The sequence below is a fragment of the Coregonus clupeaformis genome, chromosome 13 (assembly GCF_020615455.1).
Source record: "Coregonus clupeaformis isolate EN_2021a chromosome 13, ASM2061545v1, whole genome shotgun sequence".
Taxonomy (NCBI): domain Eukaryota; kingdom Metazoa; phylum Chordata; class Actinopteri; order Salmoniformes; family Salmonidae; genus Coregonus; species Coregonus clupeaformis.
In genome coordinates this window covers 53948933-53976320 of record NC_059204.1, presented here as the reverse complement: position 1 = coordinate 53976320, position 27388 = coordinate 53948933, and the positions used below count along the sequence as shown (strand labels likewise).

The following is a 27388-nucleotide window of genomic DNA, read 5'->3' as shown; positions in this document are numbered from 1 at the left end:
TATGCACTAAATAGGATGCCATTTGGGATGGAACCATGGACTTCCTCATTCTGGACTCAGATGAACTTAAACATTAATTGTTCTAGAGGACAGTGACTCCTGCTACAGCCAGAGCCTGCTCTGGGTAGCAGATATCTGTAGACACAGGTCTAGGCTCAGCCTACCCGCTGCCAGTCTCTCTCTTTCCCTCTCTCTTCTCATCTCCTCAGACGCACTAACATAAGATGAATATTAACTCAGGCATCAGGGGTCCTACTCATTCATTCATTCATAAAACAGTACCACAACATCGCAGAGTCATGGAGAAGGACAGAGAGAGAAAGGGAAAGGGGTTCTCTGGTCTCCTGCTCAATAGCCCCCCCTGCTGCCCCTCTCCCATCATAGCCACTGAAAACCTTATCCTGGTGTTAGAACAAGAGATCAACTCTGGGGGCTGGACGCATAGCATACCTGCTGTGTGTGTGTTTGAGCAAGAGAAATAGAGTGCATGTCTGACTATGTTCGAGTCACCATCAGATATGTATGTAAGCAATCTCATATGGTCCTACTGGTTGTTTTGTGTGTGTGTGTGTGTGCGCGTATGACTATATTCAGTATGTTTTCTATTCTACACTATGGTGGTTAAACATACTGTTCCTGGTGCATGGTTCTATTTTTGTTGTAGCATTTTGACCTATGCTTGTGTGCATGCAGCGCGCTCCTGTAATCAGTCATAACATTCACTTTCAGCCATAGCACTGTGACAACCTTGATGTACACACACACATGCACATGGAGATGATCTGAGAGCAAGCAGAAAAGCAGTGTGTGTGATGTCCCTTTTGTGTTCAAGTGTGTGTGTGGTAGTAGAGAGACTGAGGCGTGGGAGAACAAGTTACTAAATATTTTCTCTTTAGAACACTCTGATGTTCAGTTTGACTTTTCTAATGTGTGTGTAGGTACGTATGGATGTATTTTTGTATGCATGTTTTTTTATCCTTGCCTGGTTTTGCATGTAGATTGCGATTTAGGTTCCGTTCCAATGTAGTTTTTTTGTATGTTTCTTTCTTTCTGGGACCATGTACAATATTGTATGATGTGGGCGGGATCTTGGACCTCATGCTACAATGTTATTATATATAAATATAAAACACAGATGTTTTCCCTATGGAGAAAGTTTAAGTTATATATCGCCTGTACATTTTGGGCTGCCTTTTAGATCTAACGGTCCACTATGTTTAAGATAACAGTACTACAAACTATTAATTATGAGAAAATTATTATGAAATGAATGAAAACAAATAATAATGAAGATTCTTAATAAATCATATTACATTTACTACACTGTTGGTGCTGCTTCTTTCTTTCTGACACTTCAATGGTCTAAGTTTACTTCCTGAATTGACACCTCAGGTCTGTAGGGAATCAAGACTAGGCAGCAGCATCAGTAACAAAGTTTACAGGACCTCCTTATTTCTCATAAAACAGCTTGGTTGATCAAAAATGACATGGGTTCAGAACAGTCAGATGCAGAGGATTCCTGTCCGAGCTCATCTCCATGGAGACCCCGCAGGCTGATACACCAATGAGGTGAATGGTGCTGGTTTGATTGAGGGTGTCACATTTCTTCCTCTGATGCACATTTTCTTCTCCTCCCTTCTTCCTCCTCCCCTTTTCCAGGTGTCTCTGGAATGGACCTCAGAGAGGCCCAGGAGGATTGTGGGTAAATCAGTAGTCTGGTTTCTGTCTGTGTTGCATCTGCTCCTGGATCCTCTCCAACACCTCCTGCATCCTCCTCAACTAGACACAAAGGTGAGAGAGAGGTGAGGAAAGGGAGAGTGAGAGTGTGTTTATGTTGGTATTTGTTTGTGCGCGTGTCGGTCTAGGTTTTTGAGACGCTGAAGAAGAACATTCCAAATGTAGACTGGAAGAAGACCTCCAACTTCAACGCAGTGCAGTGCAATACATACGGGTGTGTGTGGTGTCGGTCTAGGAGTGCGCGTGTGTGTTCTTACCTCCTCGTCCTTCTGCCAGATGAGCCTCTCTGTCTCACTGTCTACAGGGGCCAGTGGGAGTGGGGTCATGGGGAAGTCAACACTGCTATCACTCCGAATCTTATCATGCAGGCTAACACACAGAACAAAACACAAAGGTAAATTCAATTGTGTAATCGTGTAATTATTTTTGTGCAGAAAAACTCATTCGTAGCACAACCGTTGTGCAAATGTGTTGTACATCAGTACAACTTTAGTGTGTATGGGGTAATTCTGTGTATGTCTATTCTGTGTGTGTGTGTTTCTGTGTGCATGCGTGTGTGTAGAACCAACCTGCGTTTCCTCTCCTGCACCACCATGCGTGTCATGTTCTGTATACACTGTGCTCTGTAGTTCTCGTAGTGTGTCTCTCTGGTGACATCCTTCAGGTCCTGCATGTGAGTCCTCACCAACATGTTCCTCAGCAGCAGGAAATCACTGTGGGCCGGGTCCTCCACTGACAACACAACACTGATATTAGGTCTGTGTTTGTTTTCATAGAATTCATAGGATTCAATCAAAGGTACACTGTCGACAGGTAATTTCCCTGACGTTCGCGGAGATTGCATTCACGGTAAACGGTGCGGATGCTGGCTCAAATATAAATCAAGTGTATTTTTTACAGGCATGCTCAGTGAGGCCCGACTCTGCTGTTCGCCGTGCAAAGTCCAGTTGTGTGTGTGAGATCTGTAGTGTAAATGTGAAGGTGTGCGTGTGCAGCGTACCTTCCACTACACCCCAGGGGTAGAGCCGACCCCTGAACTTGCGTCCTTTACTCTCAACCTGGACGTTACTGCCAATTACAGCAAAAGGAATACTGTCCTAGAGAGCGAGAGACAGAGACTCATGGTTAAGCCATGTGGTCAGCGCTATATGCTATATACAAAACATACAGATCCCCTAATAGTCCTCTATCCTCCCCAGGTCTGAAGTCACCTTGAGCAGTTGCTCCTGCATCTTAAACTCCTCATCTTCATCACCATCACAGTCTGGGAACTGGTAGATGTTGATACCAAACTTCTCGATCTCCTCTCGGATCTACACATGCACACACATACATACGGTATTCACACCCCTTGACTTTTCCACATTTTGTTGTGTTACAGCCTGAATTGAAAATTGATTAAATAGCGTTGTTGTTTTTTTACTGGCCTACACACGATACCCCATAATGTCAAAGTGAATTTTTTTACAAATGAATAAAGAATGAAAAGTTGAAATGTTTTCAGTCAATAAGTATTCAACCCCTTTGTTAGGAAAGCCTAAATAAGTTCAGGAGTAAAAATGTGCTTAGCAAGTCACATAATAATTTAATCCTGTTTGCAACAAGGCACTAAAGTAATACTGCAAAAAATGTGGGAAAGCAATTCACTTTTTGTCTTGAATACGAAGTGTTATGTTTAGGGTAAATCCAATACAACACATTACCGGGTATCAATCTCCATATTTTAAAGCATAGTGGTGGCTGCATCATGTTATGGGTATGCTTGTAATCGTTAAGGACTGGGTAGTTTTTCAGGATAAAAAAGAAACAGAATGGAGCTAAGCACAGGCAAAATCCTAGAGAAAAACCTGGTTCAGTCTGCTTTCCACCAGACTCTGGGAGATGAATTCTCCTTTCAGCAGGACAATAACCTAAAACACAAGGCCCAATCTACACTGGAGTTGCTTACCAAGAAGACAGTGAATGTTCCTGAGTGGCAGAGTTACAGTTTTGACGTAAATCTGCTTGAAAATCTATGGCAAGACCTGAAAATGGTTGTCTAGCAATGATATACAACCAATTTGACAGAGCTTGAAGAATTTTGAATATAATAAATGGGTAAATGTTGCACAATCCAGGTGTGGAAAGCTCTTAAGAGACTTACCCAGAAAGACTCACAGCTGTAATCGCTGACAAAGGTGATTCTAACATGTACTGACTCAGGGGGTTGAATACTTCTGTAATCAATATATATTAATGTTTTCTTTTTCTTCTCTTTTTGTTTTTACAAATGTTTAAAAATGTCTTACACTTTGACAGTGTAATTTGTGTAGATTGGGAGGGGGGAAAACACAAATCAAATTGTAATCCCATTTTGTAACACAACGAATGTGGAAACAGTCAAGGGGTGTGAATACTTTCTGAAGGTACTGTACATCAACATTATAGAACAGGTCAAGTATATACACCAACATTAGAGCATATAGCACAGGTATAAAACAACATTACATTGCATATAGCACGGAAATTCGGTAGCACAGATAGGAACACCACAGGTCAAATTAGCACTGGTCAAGATCATTAAAGATGACCATAACACAGGTACAGTCTCTTACCTTCATTTTCTTTCTGCGGACCTCAGTGGGTGTGAGGCTGTCAGCTTTGGCCAGAACAGGGACTATGTTCACCTTCTCATGCAGAGCCCTCATACAATCCACATCCAACGGCCGCAGACTGGAGAGTCACACACACAGACAAAATGATTAAAATAATCGTGGAAAAGCAGGTTTACTGTGAAAGAACTGTGTGCATCTACCTCGTACACGTGTCGAGAGAGAGAGAGAGATGTATTGTGTGTGTAGTATGAGTGTGTGTAGTCTGGTACCCGTGTCCGAAGGGAGAGATGAAGTAGAGGCAGCAGTGGACTCTGTTATCCTGGATGTTCTTTCTGTTTAAGCCGCTCTCGTCTCTGAAGTACTGCTCAAACTGCTGGTCAATATAGTCCTCTATCTCTTTCCAGCTATAAAGAGCACAAACAACACCACTCAGAGGTAACTACAAACATGGTGGATCAACATGATGATAGATGTACACTCTCCACTATAGCTCCACATGGCGAAGTGACGTTTTCTACAAAAATCACGGAAGTGGGGTATAGAAACAATCTTTCTCCATTGAAAGTAGTCAAGCCAAGCCCGAATTCAAGCAATAACGACACGCATAGTTTAATTTTTTTTTTTTAATTAAAGCTCCCGTCCAAATGTCGTGAATGATATACAGTGTGTATACAGTACCAGTCAAAAGTTTGGACACACCTACTCATTCAATGGTTTTTCTATATTTTTACTGTTTTCTACATTGTAGAATAATAGTGAAGACATCAAAACTATGAAATAACACATATGGAATCATGTAGTATCCAAAAAAGTTTTAAACAAATCAAAATATATTTTATATTTGAGATTCTTCAAAGTAGCCACCCTTTGCCTTGATGACAGCTTTGCACACGCTTGGCATTCTCTCAACCAGCTTCACCTGGAATGCTTTTCCAACAGTCTTGAAGGAGTTCCCACATATGCTGAGCACTTGTTGGCTGCTTTTCCTTAACTCTACGGCCCAACCCATCCCAAACCATCTCAATTGGGTTGAGGTCGGGTGATTGTGGAGGCCAGGTCATTTGATGCAGCACTCCATCACTCTCCTTCTTGGTCAAATAGCCCTTACGCAGCCTGGAGGTGTGTTTTGGGTCATTGTCCTGTTGAAAAACAAATGATAGTCCCACTAATCGCAAACCAGATGGGATGGCGTTTCGCTGCAGAATGCTGTGGTAGCCATGCTGGTTAAGTGTGCCTTGAATTCTAAATAAATCATAGACAGTGTCACCAGCAAAGCACCATCACACCTCCTCCTCCATGCTTCACGGTGGGACCACACATGCAGAGATCATCCGTTCACCTACTCTGTGTTTCACAAAGACACGGCGGTTGGAACCAAAAATCTTAAATTTGGACTCATCAGACCAAAGGACAGATTTCCACCGGTCTAATGTCCATTGCTCGTGTTTCTTGGCCCAAGCAAGTCTCTTCTTATTATTGGTGTCCTTTAGTAGTGGTTTCTTTGCAGCAATTCGACCATGACGGCCTGATTCACACAGTCTCCTCTGAACAGTTGAAGACAGATGTGTCTGTTACTTGAATTCTGTGAAGCATTTATTTGGGCTGCAATCTGAGGTGCAGTTATTCTAATGAACTTATCCTCTGCAGCAGATGTAACTCTGTCTTCCATTCCTGTGGCGGTCCTCATGAGAGCCAGTTTCATCATAGCGCTTGATGGTTTTTGAGACTGCACTTACAGAAACTTTCAAAATTCGTGAAATTTTCTGGATTGACTGACCTTCATGTGCTTATTTGAGCTGTTCTTGCCATAATATGGACTTGGTCTTTTACCAAATAGGGCTATCTTCTGTATACCACCCATACCTTGTCACAACACAACTGATTGGCTCAAACACATTAAGAAGGAAAGAAATTCCACAAATTAACTTTTAACAAGGCACACCTGTTAAAAGAAATGCATTTCAATTAAGCTGGTTGAGAGAATGCCAAGAGTGTGCAAAGCTGTCATCAAGGCAAAGGGTGGCTACTTTGAAGATTCTCAAATATTAAATATATTTTGATTTGTTTAACACTTTTTTGGTTACTACATAATTCCATATGTGTTATTTCATAGTTTTGATGTCTTCACTATTATTCTACAATGTAGAAAATATAACAAATAAATAAAAACCATTAAATGAGTAGGTGTGTCCAAACTTTTGACTGGTACTGTATATTCATGTCATAGTCACCAGTCAACTCCATTACACTCCAAAGTTACTTCAACTTCAACCAGTGAATGCTAGCGATGGCTAGCTATGCTAGTTATTCTACCAGTCTGTCTTAATGAATGTTAGCACAACCTGCACACGTAAATGTATATGTTTAAGGGGTATGCAGCAGGTTGATAACAATATCACCAAAGTATGTTGTTTTAGACATTTCAAACAACATTCCTAGCTAATGAGTATTTAATTTAAGAGTATGAAGAAGATTTAACAAGGCAACCTTGGGTTTAATTTGACTTGGTGCCAACGGCAGATTGAGGGATTTGTTTTACATCCACTGAATCGTCATTCCGTGAGGGACTATGATGGCAGCAAATCATCATGAGATCATCATGATTACGGCCTATATAACCCATGTACCTCTCCGTGTTGTTGACAGCGTCACCAAACCCTGGTGTATCTACGATGGAGAGTCTGAGTCTGACCCCCTTCTCCTCGATACCCACGGTGTGTTTGGTGATGTACACTGTTTGTGTGATCCGCTCTACACACACACACACACACACACACACACACAAGTTGAATCCTATGGAATGATTTGCTGTTATAGCAATTCAGTAATAATAGTAGTTAATAGTAATGGACACATTGAGAAATTAGTTTTACTGACAATATTTCTGTCTCACCCTCTGCGTTCAGCACCTTCCTGTCGTTGTAGAGGTCTGTAAGGTACAGACTGTTGACCAGAGTGGATTTACCCAGACCAGACTCTCCTAGAGAAAGAAGGCAAGTCAGTCACTCTATCATCCACATTCTTTCTGCGTAAATACGTTGGGAAATGTTCATCTAAATAAAACAAAGTTCATTGGAATAGATTATTCTCTGTATTTAATTCATTTCAGTAGTAAACTGAGTTATTTAGATGTCTCACCTGCTACCATGAGGGTGAAGGCAAAGCCCTTTTTGACTGACTTCCTGTGTACCTGGTTGGGCAGAGTGGCAAAGCCCACATACTCCCTGTTCATGTCCTGTAGGGAAGACAGAAGACAGGATACAAACACAGCATCTATCAATCAACATACACTGCCTTCAGAAAGTATTCATACCCCTTGACTTATTCCACATTTTGTTGTTACAGCCTGAATTCAAAATGGATTAAATTTATTTATTTTTTCACCCATCTACACACAATACCCCATAATGGCAAAGTGAAAACATGCTTTAGAAATGTTTGCACATTTATTGAAAATGAAATACAGAAATAAGTACTCACACCCCTTTGCTATGACAAAATTGAGCTCAGGTGCATCCAATTTCCTTTGATCATCCTTGTGATGTCACTACAACTTGATTGGAGTCCACCTGTGGCCAATTCAATTGTTTGGACATGATTTAGAAAGAAAAACACCTGTGTATATAAGGTCCCACAGTTGACAGTGCATGTCAGAGCAGAGACTATACCATGAAGTCCAAGGAACTGTTCTCCGTAGATCTCCGAGATAGAATTGTGATGAGGCATATATCTGGGGAAGGGTATAAAATATGGAACTACCCAGACTCTGCCTAGAGAAGGACCTACAGAGCTACAGAGCTCCTTGGCTGAGATGGGAGAACCTGCCAGAAGGACAGCAATCTATGCAGCACTTCACCAATCTGGGCTTTATGGGAGAGTGGCCAGACGGAAGCCACTCCTGAGAAAAAGGCACATGACGACATGCCTGGAATGTGCAAAAAATGCACATTAAAGACAGAGCATAAGACAAAAGATTCTGTGGTCTGATGAGACAAAATTTGAACTCTTTGGCCTGAATGCAAAGCGTCTGGAGAAAACGAGATACAGCTCATCACCCGTCTAACACCATCCCTACCGTGAAGCATCGTGGTGGCAGCATCATGTTATGGGGATGCTTTTCAGCAGCAGGGACTGAGACTGGTAAGGATAGAGGGAACAATGAGTGGAGCCAAATAAAGGCAAATCCTTGATGAGAACCTGCTTCAGAGTGCAAATTACCTTAGACTGGGCAGAATATTTACATTCCAACAGGACAATGACCTCAAGCATACAGCCAAAGCAATGCTGGAATGGCTTCAGAACAAGAATGTGTAAGTCCTTGAGTGGCCCAGTCAAAGCCCAGACTTGAATCCCATTGAAAATCTGTTCACTGCCGCTCCCCACCTAACTTAACAGAGCTTGAGAAAACCTGCAAGGAAGAATGGGAGAAAATCCCAAAATCCAGATGTGCAAATGTACAGACATACCCAAGACATACTCAAAGCTGTAATCACCGCCAAAGGACCTTCTACAAAGTATTGACTCAGGGGTGTGAATTCTTACGTAAATTAAATATTTCAGTAATTCATATTTCAGTAATTCATTTTCAACAAATGTGCAAAAATATAAATGTAATCAATTTTGAATTCAAGCTGTAAAACAACAAAATGGTTAACATTTTTACATTACATTTTTGTCATTTAGCAGACGCTCTTATCCAGAGCGACTTACAGTTAGTGAATGCATACATTTTTATTTTTCATACTGGCCCCCCGTGGGAATCGAACCCACAACCCTGGCGTTGCAAACGCCATGCTCTACCAACTGATCTACATCCCTGCCGGCCATTCCCTCCCCTACCCTGGACGACGCTGGGCCAATTGTGCGCCGCCCCATGGGTCTCCAGGTCGCGGCCGGCTATGACAGAGCCTGGATTCAAACCAGGATCTCTAGTGGCACAGCTAGCACTGCGATTAAGTGCCTTAGACCACTGTGCCACTCGGGATAACCCTCGGGATAGTCAAGGGGTATGAATACTTTCTGAAGGCACTGTATGTTGGGCCATTTACAGTGCTTTCGGAAAGTATTCAGACCCTTTTTCCACATTTTGTTACGTTACAGCCTTATTCTAAAACGGATTACAAATATTTTTTCCCCTCATCAATCTACACACAATACCCCATAATGACAAAGCAAAATAAGGTTTTTAGACATTTTTGCTAATATATAATAAATAAATAAACATAAATATAACATTTACATAAGTATTCAGACCTTTTACTCAGTACTTTGTTGAAGAACCTTTGGCAGCGATTACAGCCTCGAGTATTCTTGGGTATGACGCTACACACTTGGCACACCTATTTTTGGGGAGTTTCTCCAATTCTTCTCTGCAGATCCTCTCAAGCTCTGTCAGGTTGGATGGGGAGCGTCTCTCCAGAGATGTCGGATCGGGTTCAAGTCCAGGCTGTGGCTGGGCCACTCAAGGACATTCAGAGACTTGTCCTGAAGCCACTTCTACATTGTCTTGGCTGTGTGCTTAGGGTCGTTGTCCTGTTGGAAGGTGAACCTTCGCCCCAGTCTAAGGTCCTGGGCGCTCAGGAGCAGGTTTTCATCAAGGATCTCTGTGTGCTTTGCTCTGTTAGTCTTTCCCTCGATCCTGACTAGTCTCCCAGTCCCTGCCGCTGAAAATCATCCCAACAGTATGATGCTGCCACCACCATGCTTCACCGTAGGGATGGTGCCAGGTTTCCTCCAGACGTGACGCTTGGCATTCAGGCCAAAGAGTTAAATCTTGGTTTCATCAGACCAGAGATTCTTGTTTCTCATGGTCTGAGAGTCCTTTAGATGTCTTTTGGCAAACTCCAAGCGGGCTGTCATGTACCTTTTACTTCTTCCATTTAAGAATGATGGTGGCCACTGTGTTCTTGGGGACCTTCAATGCTGCAGACATTTTTTGGTACCCTTCCCCAGATCTGTGCCTCGACACAATCCTTTCTCGGAGCTCTACGGACAATTCCTTCGACCTCATGGCTTGGTTTTTGCTCTGACATGCACTGTCAACTGTGGGACCTTATATAGACAGGTGTGTGCCTTTCCAAATCATGTAAGAGCATCTGCTAAATGACAAAAAAATGTAAAATGTCCAATCAATTGAATTTACCGCAGGTGGACTCCAATCAAGTTGTAGAAACATCAAGGATGATCAATGGAAACAGGATGCACCTGAGCTCAATTTCGAGTCTCATAGCAAAGGTTCTGAATACTTAGGTAAATAAGGTATCTGTTTTTTATTTTTAATACATTTGCAAACATTTCTAAAAACCTGTTTTCACTTTGTCATTATGGGGTATTGTGTGTAGATTGATGAGGAAAACAATTTAGAATAAGGCTGTAACATAACAAAATGTGGAAAAAGTCAAGGGGTCTGAATACTTTCCGAATTCACTGTACTGTGTACATTGTAAAAGATGCTTATTGGTCACTACATCATTAGATACAAATACTATCAGACTTCTGCACACACTTTCTGAAGTTTTCATAATGATTCTAGCACTACAACTGTGCATACATAGGTCTCACTCAAACACACACACGTACCCACCGCTCACTACCCTCACCCACCTCTGCAGAGTCGTACGGGTCGAAGCATCCCCAGGGGCTGCGTGGTCGGGACTGAGGGGAGGAGTCCATGGACCGCGACCCCATAGAGGTCAGCTGGTACCTCCTCAGCTGCAGCGGCTCAAACTCTCCCTCTTGGGGGGCACGGCTGGGCCTGGGGGGAGCGAAGGGAGGGGGGCCACCAGGGGAGGGCCGGGGAAGCAGGGGTGTCCCTCCCAGGGTGTGAGGGGGTTGCCCCATCCCGGGCCCGGTTCCCTCTGGTTCTTGGTCAATGACAGGTGTGTGGCGTCCCGGGGTTGTGTGTTGGTCCACAGATGCACCCCGGGGATGGGGGACGGGGGGCAAGTCTCTCATGGTGTAGGCCAGCTCTGCATCCTCTGGCTCCTCGATAGACAGACTGGACAACTGGGGGAGGAGGGGGAGGGGGTTATAAAGCCAGACCATATTTATATTATAAAGCCCTTTTTACATCAGCTGTTGTCTGAAAGTGCTTTACAAATACCGGCCTAGACACTGAAGAGCAAGCAAAGCAGAAGCAAAAGCTTAGTGGAGGAGGGAAACTAGGATATATACCTGAAGAACAGAGTGTGCGCCATATCACTAACATCTGTCTCGTTATTTCATGTTAGAGGTCATGAAAAGGACATGAGTAAAGGAAGCCTCTTTAGTACTTTTAGTACTCTTTACAGTACTGCCGGTCGGACTCCACACGACACAATGTTACATTTCACAGACTACCGACTGACCCAAAACAACAAGCAATTTGGAACACTTTAATTCGGAACGACAGACTTAAAAGTAGTAAGTGGACATTACATTTACATTTTAGTCATTTAGCAGACGCTCTTATCCAGAGCGACTTACAGTTAGTGAATACATATATATATAATTTTTTATACTGGCCCCCCGTGGGAATCAAACCCACAACCCTGGCGTTGCAAACGCCATGCTCTATCAACTGAGCTACATCCCTGCCGGCCATTCCCTCCCCTACCCTGGACGACGCTGGGCCAATTGTGCGCCGCCCATGAGTCTCCCGGTCGCGGCCGGCTGCGACAGAGCCTGGATTCGAACCAGGATCTCTAGTGACACAGTTAGCACTGCGATGCAGTGCCTTAGACCACTGCGCCACTCAGGACATCTGTATGTAGCCTGCATTTTGAGGGGGTGCCAGGACATATGACCAGAATACGTCAACAATATTTCCCTGGTCCAAAGAATGGCCTGACATAATCAAAACACACAACCTGACCTACCCTAATGCACAAATTACCCTGACTGAACCCCAACTTGCCCCATCGACTGTAAAAGGCCTACGGAAGAAACCAGCTGCACCCAAACGAAGAAGACGATCTAAGGTAGTTTAACTGCTTGCTAGCTAAGTTAGCTTGATGCATGCTGTTGTGAGCTAGCTAACTAACAGACCTTTTGTACCTAACCAGGTTGCTTACGATGCTCCTTTGGCGGCCAATAATATTATTAAAACACGCATCATGAAGCGGGTGTTTCTGCTTTATTCAGCCCATCCCTGAACGTGGATTGTGCCTGGCTTATCTATGTAGCTGTCTTACAACGCACAGCTTCATAGCTAGCTAAAGGCCCAATCCACATTCTGGTATTGGGCTATCCTACAAACCAAAAAAATGAAGAGTAGAGACACTGTTCAAAACCACATTTTTTTTATTGTTTTATCAAGTGTTGAGTAATGACCAAGAACTGCAAGAGAATGATTATGTAACTAGCTAGGTATTCCAAAAATAACAGGCTTATAAATAACTAGGCTATTCTAGTCCACACGTTCCAATATGGTGACTTACCTTTAGAGTAGTTTGTGAGCGAAGAGAGGCTGTCTAGGGCAGGGATGTGCAACCCCCATTTTGAAGGCCCTCGGATCAATCCCCCCCCCATTTCTTTAGGAACTCAGTCTAGGTCTCAACTTACTGTTGCGAGTTAGGATAGTGCATTAGCAGTTGTTCTCTTGTTATGTCAGTCACTGATAGTCAGTCAATTAGCCCATGTCAGATCATTTGTTTTAGATTGCTAAGTTAGTTTAGCGGCCAGCTATCTAAACTTGTTATCATGGTTAAATTACCGGCCGGAGGGCCCCCATTGACTTTGTTGGTCAGTCTCACTCAGATATCATATTAAAAACTGCAAATGTGTAGAATTGCAGGAAATGTGTTGTAAAACAGCTAATTTTCTTCTCCACCCCAAGGAAAAATAAGTCGAATTGCACTAAATTAACTCTAAAACTGAAGAAATGTATCTCCGCTGTCAAGAGGGCGGCCACTAAAATGTTTTGCTACGCATTCATGAAGTCATGCTACCTATTGCACCTCAAAACGCATGCTGGATAATGGACTTTCATGATCCCAGTTTGGGGCAAGGACGAGATCCTTGTCTGTTTCACGTGCATTCATTCTTACTACAGTTGTTAAAAGGGAAATAGGAACAGGCCCAAGCCTCGTAGGCCTCTATATGCCTAATAACTTACCTCTATAATAAACACCTTGCTGTGTAGGCCATTTGTGTGTACATGTATCTGTGTATATTATACTAGTGTTATTGATTCTGAGAGGCAAGAATAATATATCTCCTCTGTCCCCTTTCAGGCTCCTCCTGGGTCTGTGCACACAGTGGGAGAAGGCACCTCAAGCGCTGTGGAGACAGTGAATGATGATCAGTTAAACATTATTGCATGTTGCAGGTGGTATTTTCCTATTTGCGGTAAAGTATTTTCTATAAGTAAATGAAATACCTTCTGTTCTCACTCAAAATCTAGAAGAATCGGCTTCCTATTTCGCAACAAAGCCTCCGTCACTCATGCTGCCAAACATGCCCTCGTTAAACTGACTATCCTACCGATCCTTGACTTAGGCGATGTCATTTACAAAATAGCCTCCAACACTCTACTCAGCAAATTGGATGTAGTCCATCACAGTGCCATCCGTTTTGTCACCAAAGCCCCATATACTACCCACCACTGTGACCTGTACACTCTTGTTGGCTGGTCCTCACTACATATTAGTCGCCAAACCCACTGGCTCCAGGTCATCTATAAATCACTGCTAGGCAAATCCCCACCTTATCTTAGCTCATTGGTCACCATAGCAACACCCACACGTAGTATGCGCTCCAGCAGGTATATCTCACTGGTCATCCCCAAAGCCAACACCTCCTTTGGCCGCCATTCCTTCCAGTTCTCTGCTGCCAATGACTGGAACGAACTGCAAAAATCTCTGAAGCTGGAGACTCTTATCTCCCTCACTAACTTTAAGCATCAGTTGTCAGAGCACCTTACCGATCACTGCACCTGTACACAGCCCATCTGAAATTAGCCCACCCAACTACCTGATCCCCATATTGTTATTTATTTTGCTCATTTGCACCCCAGTATCTCTATTTGCACATCATCTCTTGCACATCTATCATTCCAGTTTTAATGCTAAATTGTAATTATTTTGCACTATGGCCTATTTATTGCCTTACCTCCATAACTTGCTACATTTGCACACACTGTACAGTGAGGGAAAAAAGTATTTGATCCCCTGCTGATTTTGTACGTTTGCCAACTGACAAAGAAATGAGCAGTCTATAATTTTAATGGTAGGTTTATTTGAACAGTGAGAGACAGAATAACAACAAAAAAATCCAGAAGAACGCATGTCAAAAATGTTATAAATTGATTTGCATTTTAAATGAGGGAAATAAGTATTTGACCCCTCTGCAAAACATGACTTATTACTTGGTGGCAAAACCCTTGTTGGCAATCACAGAGGTCAGACGTTTCTTGTAGTTGGCCACCAGGTTTGCACACATCTCAAGAGGGATTTTGTTCCACTCCTCTTTGCAGATCTTCTCCAAGTCATTAAGGTTTCGAGGCTGACGTTTGGCAACTCAAACCTTCAGCTCCCTCCACAGATTTTCTATGGGATTAAGGTCTGGAGACTGGCTAGGCCACTCCAGGACCTTAATGTGCTTCTTCTTGAGCCACTCCTTTGTTGCCTTGGCCATGTGTTTTGGGTCATTGTCATGCTGGAATACCCATCTACGACCCATTTTCAATGCCCTGGCTGAGGGAAGGAGGTTCTCACCCAAGATTTGACGGTACATGGCCCCGTCCATCGTCCCTTTGATGCGGTGAAGTTGTGCTGTCCCCTTAGCAGAAAAACACCCCCAAAGCATAATGTTTCCATCTCCATGTTTGACGGTGGGGATGGTGTTCTTGGGGTCATAGGCAGCATTCTTCTTCCTCCAAATACGGCGAGTTGAGTTGATGCCAAAGAGCTCTATTTCGTTCTCATCTGACCACAACACTTTCACCCAGTTCTCCTCTGAATCATTCAGATGTTAATTGGCAAACTTCAGACGCCCCTGTATATGTGCTTTCTTGAGCAGGGGGACCTTGCGGGCGCTGCAGGATTTCAGTCCTTCACGGCGTAGTGTGTTACCAATTGTTTTCTTGGTGACTATGGTCCCAGCTGCCTTGAGATCATTGACAAGATCCTCCCGTGTAGTTCTGGGCTGATTCCTCACCGTTCTCATGATCATTGCAACTCCACGAGGTGAGATCTTGCATGGAGCCCCAGGCCGAGGGAGATTGACAGGTCTTTTGTGTTTCTTCCATTTGCGAATAATCGCACCAACTGTTGTCACCTTCTCACCAAGCTGCTTGGCGATGGTCTTGTAGCCCATTCCAGCCTTGTGTAGGTTTACAATCTTGTCCCTGACATCCTTGGAGAGCTCTTTGGCCTAGGCCATGGTGGAGAGTTTGGAATCTGATTGATTGATTGCTTCTGTGGACAGGTGTCTTTTATACAGGTAACAAACTGAGATTAGGAGCACTCCCTTTAAGAGTGTGCTCCTAATCTCAGCTCGTTACCTGTATAAAAGACACCTGGGAGCCAGAAATCTTTCTGATTGAGAGGGGGTCAAATACTTATTTCCCTCATTAAAATGCAAATCAATTTATAACATTTTTGACAAGCGTTTTTCTGGATTTTTTTGTTGTTATTCTGTCTCTCACTGTTCAAATAAACCTACCATTAAAATTATAGACTGATCATTTCTTTGTCAGTGGGCAAACATACAAAATCAGCAGGGGATCAAATACTTTTTTCCCTCACTGTATATATATATTTTCTGTTGTATTTTTTACTTTATGTTTTGTTCACCCCATATGTAACTCTGTGTTTTTTTATCGCACTGCTTTGCTTTATCTTGGCCAGGTCGCAGTTGTAAATGAGAACTTGTTCTCAACTGGCTTATCTGGTTAAATAAAGGTCAAAAAAAAAGAAAAAAAGAACTGGCGTGTGTATGTGAGAGAGAGAGAGAAAAAATGGTGTTATTGTTTTTGAGAGGAGCCACCGAGTGTATAGATGACATTACAAAACTGAAAATCATTGACGCAGGTCAGGAGATTTACCTATTCTTACTGGTCTAGTATTTTTCTTGGCCTTTCTGGAGGGCTGGTGCCATCTCTGCTCCTGGAATGTACAGCTTGGGGGTGCAGTGTTGATGCCGGTGCTGATTGTATCCAAAAAGGCCAAACAGGAGTCCAGCCATATGATTGCACTTCTCACCTGTCCCAGCCACACAGGTACAGCGGGCACTTGCCACTGGTCTTGTGTTATGGAGGACCAGACCAGTTTGGTCGTTTATTTGTATTTTTAAATGAGGCAAGGACTTTGGTCCCTGACATTAGTAGCATCCTGCACCTTGTTGAATTCCACCTCGCTCACACCTACAGTGCATTTGAAAAGTATTCAGACCCTTTGACTTTTTCCATATTTTGTTACGCTACAGCCTTATTCACAATACCTCATAATGACAAAGCAAAAACAGGTTTTTAGAAATGTTAGCAAATATTCTTAAATTTTTTAAAATCACATTTCCATAAGTATTCAGACCCTTTTCTCAGTACTTTGTTGAAGCACCTTTGGCAGCGATTACAGCCTCGAGTCTTCTTGGGTATGACGCTACAAGCTTGGCGCACCTGTATTTGGGGAGTTTCTCCCATTCTTCTCTGCAGATACTCTCAAGCTCGGTAAGGTTGGATGGGGAGCGTCGCTGCACAGCTATTTTCAGGTCTCTCCAGAGATTTTCGATCTGGTTCAAGTCCGGGCTCTGGCTGGGCCACTCAAGGACATTCAGAGACTTGTCCCGAAGCCACTTCTGCGTTGTCTTGGCTGTGTGCTTAGGGTTGTTGTCCTGTTGGAAGGTGAACCTTCGCCCCAGTCTGAAGTCCTGAGCGCTCTGAGCAGGTTTTCATCAAGGATCTCTCTGTACTTTGTTCTGTTCATCTTTCCCTCGATCCTGACTAGTCTCCCAGTCCCTGCCGCTGAAAATCATCCCCACAGCATGATGCTGCCACCACCATGCTTCACCGTAGGGATGGTGCCATGTTTCCTCCAGATGTGACACTTGGCATTCAGGCCAAAGAGTTCAATCTTGGTTTCATCAGACCAGAGAATCTTGTTTCTCATGGTTTGAGAGTCTTTAGGTGCCTTTTGACAAACTCCAAGCGGGCTGTCATGAGATGGTTGTCCTTCTGGAAGGTTCTCCCACCTCCACAGATGTACTCTGGAGCTCTTTCAGAGTGACCATCGGGTTCTTGGTAACCTCCCTGACCAAGGCCCTTCTCCCCCGATTGCTCAGTTTGGCCGGGCGGCCAGCTTTAGGAAGAGTCTTGGTTCCAAACTTCTTCCATTTAAAAATGATGGAGGCCACTGTGTTCTTGGGGACCTTCAATGCTGCAGACATATTTTAGTACCTTTCCCCAGATCTGTGCTACGACACAATCTCAGAGCTCTACGGACAATTCCTCGACCTTATGGCTCGTTTTTTTCTCTGACATGCACTGTCAACTGTGGGACCTTATATAGAGAGGTGTGTGCCTTTCCAAATCATGTCCAATCAATTGAATTTACCACAGGTGGACTCCAATCAAGTTGTAGAAACATCTCAAGGATGATCAATGGAAACAGGATGCACCTGAGCTCAATTTCGAGTCTCATAGCAAAGCGTCTGAATACTTCTTATTTACATATCTTTCTTATTTATTTTTTGCAAACATTTTGAAAAACCTGTTTTTTGCTTTGTTATTATGGGGTATTGTGTGTAGATTGATGAGGGAAAAAAACAATTTAATCAATTTTAGAATAAGGCTGTAATGTAACAAAATGTGGAAAAAGTCAATGGGTCTGAATACTTTCCGAATGCACTGTAAATACATTGTACCCCTTCCTCCCCAGACTGAACTTCCTCCTCCTTGATTCTTTATCATTCTCTTTGTGAGGAACTCCACTATTGTGCTGTAGGAGAATTTGTCTGGGATGCTCAACATATTACAGATTTACATAATGCTCAATTAGCAAAATTGTGTTGGACAACTTGTAGGTAGAGTAAGAAGACAACCGTTCATTGGTAAAGATAGCTAGCAAGCTAGCAACGATGAAATCAGTTAGATAACGTTAACTAGCTAGCTAGGCTACCAGTATAATCAACTAGATAACCTAGCTTAAAACGGCTCCCACAGAGAGGACTGCATTGCTTTCGGCAAATCTGACCACGAATCCATTTTGCTCCTACCTTCCTATAGGCAGAAACTCAAACAGGAAGTACCCGTGCTAAGGACTAGTCAACACTGGTCTGACCAATTGGAATCCACGCTTCAAGATTGTTTTGATCAAGCGGACTGGGATATGTTCCGGGTAGCTTCAGAGAATAATATCGATGTATATACTGATACGGTGACTGAGTTTATCAGGAAGAGTATAGGAGATGTTGTACCCACTGTGAATATTAAAACTTACCCTAACAAGAAACCGTGGATAGATGGCAGCATTTGCGCAAAACTGAAAGAGCGAACCACTGCATTGAACTATGGCAAGGTGACTGGGAATATGGTAGAATACAAACAGTGTTGTTATTCCCTCCACAAGGTAATCAAACAGGCAAAAACGTCAATATAGGGACAAAGTGGAGTCGCAATTCAACGGCTCAGACATGAGATGTATGTGGCAGGGTCTACAGACAATCACGGACTACAAAAAGAAAACCAGCCACGTCGTGGACACCGACATCTTGCTTCCGCACAAGCTAAACACCTTCTTCGCCCGCTTTGAGGATAATACAGAGCCACCGACCAGGATCGCTAACAAGGACTGTGGGCTCTCCTTCTCCGTGGCCGATGTGAATAGACATTTTAAGCGTGTTAACCCTTGTAAGGCTGCCGGCCCAGATGGCATACCTAGCCGCGTACTCAGAGCATGCGCCGACCAGCTGGCTGGTGTGTTTACGGACATATTCAATCTCTCCCTATCCCAGTCTGCTGTCCCCACATCCTTCAAGATGGCCACCATTGTCCCTGTACCCAAGAAAGCAAAGGTAACTGAACTAAATGACTATCGCCCCGTAGCACTCAATTCTGTCATCATGAAGTGCTTTGAGAGACTAGTCAAGGATCATATCACCTCTACCTTACCTGCTATCCTAGACCCACTTCAATTTGCTTACCGCCCCAATAGATCCACAGACGATGCAATCACCATCACACTGCCCTATCCCATCTGGACAAGAGGAATACCTATGTAAGAATGCTGTTCATTGACTATAGCTCAGCATTCAACACCATAGTAACCTCCAAGCTCATCATTAAGCTTGAGGCCCTGGGTCTGAACCCCACCCTGTGCAACTGGGTCCTGGACTTCCTGATGGACTTCCTGATGGGTGGTGAAGGTAGGAAACAACACCTCCACTTGGCTGATCCTCAACACTGGGGCCCCACAAGGGTGCACGCTCAGCCCCCTCCTGTACTCCCTGTTCACCCATGACAGCGTGGCCAAGCACGCCTCCAACTCAATCATCAAGTTTGCAGACGACACAACAGTAGTAGGCTTGATTACCAACAATGACGAGACAGGCTACAGGGAGGAGGTGAGGGCTCTGGGAGTGTGGTGCCAGGAAAATAACCTCTCACTCAACGTCAACAAAACAAAGGAGATGATCGTGGACTTCAGGAAACAGCAAAGGGAGCACCCCCCTATCCACATCGATGGGACCGCAGTGGAGAAGGTGGAAAACTTCAAGTTCCTCGGCCTACACATCACTGACAAACTGAAATGGTCCACCACACTGACAGTGTGGTGAAGGCGGCGCAACAGCGCCTCTTCAACGTCAGGAGGCTGAAGAAATGTGTCTTGGCACCCTCTGGAAAACATCCTGTCGGACTGTATCACCGCCTGGTACGGCAAGTGCACCTCCCGCAACCGCAGGGCTCTCCAGAGGGTGGTGCGGTCTGCCCAACGCATCACCGGGGGCAAACTACCAGCCCTCCAGGACACCTACAGCACCCGATGTCACAGGAAGGCCAAAAAGATCATCAAGGACATCAACCATCCGAGCCACTGCCTGTTCACCCCGCTATCATCCAGAAGGCGAGGTCAGTACAGGTGCATCATAGCTGGGACCAAGAGACAGAAAAACAGTTTCTATCTCAAGGCCATCAGATTGTTAAATAGCCTTCACTAGCACATTAGAGGCTGCTGCCTATATACATAGATTAGAAATCACTGGCCACTTTAATAAATGGAACACTAGTCAGTCAATAATGTTTACATATCTTGCATTACTCATCTCATATGTACAGTTGAAGTCGGAGGTTTACATACACCTTAGCCAAATACATTTCAACTCAGTTTTAAAAGAGTTGTGATGATGCTGTGACACACCGCCCCAGACCATGATGGACCCTCCACCTCCAAATTGATCCCACTCCAGAGTACAGGCCTCGGTGTAACGCTCATTCCTTCGACGATAAACGCGAATCCGACCATCACCCCTGGTGAGACAAAACCGCGACTCGTCAGTGAAGAGCACTTTTTGCAAGTCCTGTCTGGTCCAGCGCCGGTGGGTTTGTGCCCATAGGTGACGTTGTTGCCGGTGATGTCTGGTGAGGACCTGCCTTACAACAGGTCTACAAGCCCTCAGTCCAGCCTCTCTCAGCCTATTGTGGACAGTCTGAGCACTGATGGAGGGATTGTGTGTTCCTGGTGTAACTCGGGCAGTTGTTGTTGCCATCCTGTACCTGTCCCGCAGGTGTGATGTTCGGATGTACCGATCCTGTGCAGGTGTTGTTACACGTGGTCTGCCACTGCGAGGACGATCAGCTGTCCGTCCTGTCTCCCTGTAGCGCTTTCTTAGGTGTCTTACAGTACGTACATTGCAATTTATTGCCCTGGCCACATCTGCAGTCCTCATGCCTCCTTGCAGCATGCCTAAGGCACATTCACGCAGATGAGCAGGGACCCTGGGCATCTTTCTTTTGGTGTTTTTCAGTCAGTAGAAAGGCCTCTTTAGTGTCCTAAGTTTTCATAACTGTGACCTTAATTGCCTACCGTCTGTAAGCTGTTAGTGTCTTAACGACTGTTCCACAGGTGAATGTTCATTAATTGCTTATGGTTCATTGAACAAGCATGGTAACAGTGTTTAAACCCTTTACAATGAAGATCTGTGAAGTTATTTTGAATTTTACGAATTATCTTTGAAAGACAGGGTCCTGAAAAGGGGAGTTTATATATAGTATCAGTCAAAAGTTTGGACACTTACTCATTCCAGGGTTTTTCTTTATTTTTACATTGTAGAATAATAGTGAAGACATCAAAACTATGAAATAACACATATGGAATCATGTAGTAACCAAAAAAGTGTTAAACAAATAAAAATATATTTTATATTTGAGACTCTTGGCATTCTCTCAACCAGCTTCATGAGGTAGTCACCTGGAATGCATTTCAATTAACAGGTGTGCCTTCTTAAAACTTAATTTGTGGAATTTCTTTCCTTCTTAATGGGTTTGAGCCAATCAGTTGTGTTGTGACAGGTAGGGGGGGTATACAGAAGATAGCCCTATTTGGTAAAAGACCAAGTCCATATTATGGAAAGAACAGCTCAAATATGCAAAGAGAAACAACAGCCCCTCATTACTTTAAGGCATGAAGGTCAGTCAATACGGAACATTTCAAGAGCTTTCAAAGTTTCTTCAAGTGCAGTCGCAAAAACCATCAAGCGCTATGATGAAATTGGCTCTCATGAGGACCACCACAGGAATGGAAGACCCAGAGTAACCTCTGCTGCAGAGGATAAGTTCATTAGAGTTACCAGCCTCAGAAATTGCAGCCCAAATAAATGCTTCACAGAGTTCAAGTCACAGACATCTCAACATCAACTATTCAGAGGAGACTGTGTGAATCAGGCCTTCATTGTCGAATTGCTGCAAAGAAACCACTACTAAAGGACACCAATAAGAAGAAGAGACCTGCTTGGGCCAAGAAACACGAGCAATGGACATTAGACCGGTGGAAATTTGTCCTTTGGTCTGGAGTCCAAATTTGAGATTTTTGGTTCCAACCGCTGTGTCTTTGTGAGACGCGGTGTGGGTGAACAGATGATCTCCACATGTGTAGTTCCCACTGTAAAGCATGGAGGAGGAGGTGTTATGTTGTGGAGGAGCTTTGCTGGTGACACTGTCGTGATTTATTTAGAATTCAAGGCACACTTAACTAGCATGGCTACCACAGCATCTGGTTTGGGCTTAGTGGGACTCAACACACCTCCAGGCTGTGTAAGGGCTATTTTACCAAGAAGGAGAGTGATGGAGTGCTGCATCAGATGACCTGGCCTCCACAATCCCCCGACCTCAACCCAATTGAGATGGTTTGGGATGAGTCGGACCACAGAGTGAAGGAAAAGCAGCAAACAAGTGCTCAGCATATGTGGGAACTCTTTCAAGACTGTTGGAAAAGCATTCCAGGTGAAGCTGATTGAGAGAATGCCAAGAGTGTGCAAAGCTGTCATGAAGGCAAAGGGTGGCTATTTGAAGAATCTCAAATATAAAATATATTTTGTTTAACACTTCATTGGTTACTACATGATTCCATATCAGTTATTTCATAGTTTTGATGTCTTCACTAAAACATGAATGAGTAGGTGTGTCCAAACTTTTGACTGGTCCTGTGTATATATATATATATATATATATATATATATATATATATATATATTAGGGCTGTCAAATGATTAAAATTTTTAATCAAATTAATCAGAATTTTCAGTGGATTAATCATGATTAATCACTATTTGTCAGGGCGATATGATTTACTTGAGCCAAGACCTCTTTCCTTTTTTCTTTTTCGTTTTCATAGAGCTCGTGGATTTTCTTCATAACTGTGGCTCTTGACGGTGGCTTATAGAATGAGTCTTGAGACGCCACTTGCAAAACATCAAGGAAACCTGAGTCTTCTACAATGCTAATGGGTCTACAATCCTTTGCAATCCATTTTGCTATTGTGTTGGTCAAATTATCTGAGGTTGATTTTGTTAATTGCCTGCAAACATTCAGCGTGGTCTGGCGCAAACCACTTGCTGAATCTGACGGCCCAGCAAACGCATGTTTGGCGTTGACATGGTACTTCAAGCTTGAACAGCTCCGGTGAAATTGAAACTCCTTCTTACAAATCTTGCAAATAACCTTGTACTTGTTAACTGTACCATCATCATTCTTTTTATATTTGAATCCGTCAATAGGCCCACTTTGCTCACCTTGCTCCATCTCGCCTCTAGCTCCCAACCACTTTCCTGACCTGAATAATTTGTCACACTGCGCATGCGTGAAATGCGTTAAAAAAATTGACGTAATTAACAGCAAACAACTAATTAACGTCGTTAACGCGCTATTTTTGACAGCCCTAATATATATATATATACACACACACTGCTCAAAAAAATAAAGGGAACACAAAAAATAACACATCCTAGATCTGAATGAATGAAATAATCTTATTAAATACTTTTTTCTTTACATAGTTGAATGTGCTGACAACAAAATCACACAACAATTATCAATGGAAATCTAATTTATCAACCCATGGAGGTCTGGATTTGGAGTCACCCTCAAAATTAAAGTGGAAAACCACACTACAGGCTGATCCAACTTTGATGTAATGTCCTTAAAACAAGTCAAAATGAGGCTCAGTAGTGTGTGTGGCCTCCACGTGCCTGTATGACCTCCCTACAACGCCTGGGCATGCTCCTGATGAGGTGGCGGATGGTCTCCTGAGGGATCTCCTCCCAGACCTGGACTAAAGCATCCGCCAACTCCTGGACAGTCTGTGGTGCAACGTGGCGTTGGTGGATGGAGCAAGACATGATGTCCCAGATGTGCTCAATTGGATTCAGGTCTGGAGAACGGGCGGGCCAGTCCATAGCATCAATGCCTTCCTCTTGCAGGAACTGCTGACACACTCCAGCCACATGAGGTCTAGCATTGTCTTGCATTAGGAGGAACCCAGGGCCAACCGCACCAGCATATGGTCTCACAAGGGGTCTGAGGATCTCATCTCGGCACATAATGGCAGTCAGGCTACCTCTGGCGAGCACATGGAGGGCTGTGCGGCCCCCCAAAGAAATGCCACCCCGCACCATGACTGACCCACCGCCAAACCGGTCATGCTGGAGGATGTTGCAGACAGCAGAACGTTCTCCACGGCGTCTCCAGACTCTGTCACGTCTGTCACATGTGCTCAGTGTGAACCTGCTTTCATCTGTGAAGAGCACAGGGCTCCAGTGGCGAATTTGCCAATCTTGGTGTTCTCTGGCAAATGCCAAACGTCCTGCACGGTGTTGGGCTGTAAGCACAACCCCCACCTGTGGACGTCGGGCCCTCATACCACCCTCATGGAGTCTGTTTCTGACCGTTTGAGCAGACACATGCACATTTGTGGCCTGCTGGAGGTCATTTTGCAGGGCTCTGGCAGTGCTCCTCCTGCTCCTCCTTGCACAAAGCCGGAGGTAGCAGTCCTGCTGCTGGGTTGTTGCCCTCCTACGGCCTCCTCCACGTCTCCTGATGTACTGGCCTGTCTCCTGGTAGCGCCTCCATGCTCTGGACACTACGCTCACAGACACAGCAAACCTTCTTGCCACAGCTCGCATTGATGTGCCATCCTGGATGAGCTGCACTACCTGAGCCACTTGTGTGGGTTGTAGACTCCGTCTCATGCTACCACTAGAGTGAAAGCACCGCCAGCATTCAAAAGTGACCAAAACATCAGCCAGGAAGCATAGGAACTGAGAAGTGGTCTGTGGTCACCACCTGCAAAACCAGTCCTTTATTGGGGGTGTCTTGCTAATTGCCTATAATTTCCACCTGTTGTCTATTCCATTTGCACAACAGCATGTGACATTTATTGTCAATCAGTGTTGCTTCCTAAGTGGACAGTTTGATTTCACAGAAGTGTGATTGACTTGGAGTTACATTGTGTTGTTTAAGTGTTCCCTTTATTTTTTTGAGCAGTGTGTATATATATATATATATATATATTTCTGATTTCTGCTCTACAGACACAGTGATCTGAGCTATCTGATTGGCCAGTGATAGGCCTATATGTGCACTTGATTTGCTCTCTAGGCCCATCTTCAGACACATGAAATGGGAACACTGTCTTCCCGGCGCTAGGGCTGCTAAATCAAAATGCACCTACCGCCAACAGCGCAATTTAAAAAAAAAAAGAATAATAGTAATGCAAGGTTTTCGTTGGGTTTTTTACAGAAATTTTTGTCGATCGACTAGGAATGCCTTGAAGATCGACCAGTCGATTGTGACTGGTTGGTGACCACTGTTCACTCTAATTATATGGGCCCAACGTCCTACCCGTCACATCTTATTACCCACAACAACGAGCTTAACGCTAGGCTCTCGCTAATACGCTGATCTCCGGTAAGAGGATGGGGGGTTGGCGACTTAGTCTAGCACAAACACACACATTGTAACCTACATACAAATCAGACTATTCTACAAATATAGGTGTAACTAAAGGGCTAGCTCTCGAAAACTCTTCTTCTCCGTATGTAGTGTTTTCAGCAATTACATTTGCCCACATTTGGCTCTGTGTAAAGTACAATTCCGACACTGTGTTTTAACGTTTAGAAACTTCAAAAATCGCTTTCAATAAGGTTTTTCTAATCATATACTGATATGCCCCTTTTCTTTCATGTAAGCAAGAAATAATCTTTAAAATTAAAAAAGATACACTTGCTGTAGCAGTTTTGCAAAGATCCATACACTGTGTGTGTCTCCAGTTGACAAACTACAATTCCTCCCCAGTTAGCTCACACACAGGTGTTCGAAGCAGTTAGCATAGGTGGGGGCCTGTCTTCCCTCTGTCTTCCGAAAACAAGCACTGTAACATGGAGATCTGGTTGTGTGGGAACACTAACCTTAACCCTATAAAAGGTGTGTAGTAATTTACCTTTTGTTTTTTGAAAATTATTTCTTGCTGATATGAAAGATACATTCCAAAACAGTACCACAAGCAATGCGAGTTACTGTTTAGAGGAAGTGTTGGGGGCTCTTAACAAAGATACTATTGTCAATAGGAGCTAAAGTAGTTAGTCTATGAATGGTGTCCTAAAGGTCCTACCTGGTTGTCTGAAGAGGCCAGAGGAGAGGGTAGAGAGGACACAATAAGTTATGGGAAGATAGCATGCCGTTAAATCAATAAAGAGATTAATTGAGCAATGTGAAACTATCTAAAACATGGATCTGTCTGACCTGGCCAATCGGATATCAGTAAAACAATTAATGAAAATATGTATGTTAGATGATAGCAGAATAAACTAAATTATAGGCAACATCTATTGCACAAAAAAAACATTATCCAACATTACACCATAACTGCAAGTAAAAACAGAACATTTTAATCATACGCTCTGTTCTATCTTTTTCAATAATATTGCAGTTACTATTTCAAAGGGCTAGATGCCATGACTGCACCCCCGAATTTACCAGGTTTGAAGCTGCTGCGGAACCTGACAGGCGATGACATGTGGTCCATGTTGCGGTGCAGTGCGCTGTCAGCTGGTCATCGGACGACTAGGATCCCATCCCCTCCGGTCCGTCAATGAGCGTTCAGTTTGCTACGTTGTAGAACGGTTTGTACTGAACGACACGTTTTCCCAAAACGTTCTTGAACAGACTTTGAGATATGTTTGCTCCGTTCAGTACGTATGCGGGGGTGTGGCTTGCAGCAACGAGTGACGTATTTAAAGGGAAGCGGTGCATTTTGAACCCCAACCCAACCATAACCACGTTTTTCAACTGGTCGTACAGCACCGCTCCTGTTCAATTGAATGTTCTATATAATTTGTATGTACTGGTTGATCAGTTCAGTTCAACACACCTGGTCTTCCTGGTAGGTTAAATCAAAATATGAAGTGCCTGCGGCACTCCAAGACCAGGGTTGCCTACCCCTGCCTAAGGACCTCGGAAATCTCTGACTTCAGTGGTTTCAAAACAACTCGGAAAAAAACGAGATCAGACTGGGGAAAAAATCGTCATCCAACTCGGAATTCTAAGTCGGAAACTCAGCCATCTTTATAGAGCTCTGACTTTCCGACCTAAC

The 27388-nt window shown here is 43.7% G+C and overlaps 1 protein-coding gene across 3 annotated transcripts; it reads right to left on the bottom strand.

Annotated features, from left to right (window-relative positions):
• Positions 1-840: 840 nt before the first annotated feature.
• On the bottom strand, positions 841-27098 carry LOC121579747 (septin-5-like). Of its 3 annotated transcripts, XM_041894601.1 has the most exons (14): positions 26773-27098; positions 26408-26415; positions 13426-13589; positions 10935-11336; positions 7470-7566; positions 7225-7311; positions 6959-7082; positions 4601-4735; positions 4332-4449; positions 2949-3050; positions 2738-2834; positions 2307-2469; positions 1995-2106; positions 841-1779 (listed from the first exon to the last, which is right to left on the bottom strand). In XM_041894601.1, the coding sequence occupies exons 4-14, from the start codon at positions 11283-11285 to the stop codon at positions 1708-1710; spliced, it is 1458 nt and encodes a 485-aa protein (XP_041750535.1). In that variant the 5' UTR covers positions 11286-11336; positions 13426-13589; positions 26408-26415; positions 26773-27098; the 3' UTR covers positions 841-1707. The 3 variants fall into 3 exon arrangements, with proteins under 3 accessions (XP_041750535.1, XP_041750534.1, XP_041750537.1); XM_041894600.1 differs by lacking the exon at positions 13426-13589; XM_041894603.1 differs by lacking the exons at positions 13426-13589; positions 26408-26415.
• Positions 27099-27388: the final 290 nt, after the last annotated feature.

Coding starts and splice junctions, on each gene's coding strand:
- LOC121579747 (XM_041894600.1), bottom strand. CDS start 26,821: ATGGACCACATGTCATCGCCTGTCAGGTTCCGCAGCAGCTTCAAACCT. Junction 7,083..7,224: donor GAAGGTGCTGAACGCAGAGG/GTGAGACAGAAA, acceptor GTGTGTGTGTAG/AGCGGATCACACAAACAGTG. Junction 3,051..4,331: donor TCCGCAGAAAGAAAATGAAG/GTAAGAGACTGT, acceptor GTGCATGTGTAG/ATCCGAGAGGAGATCGAGAA.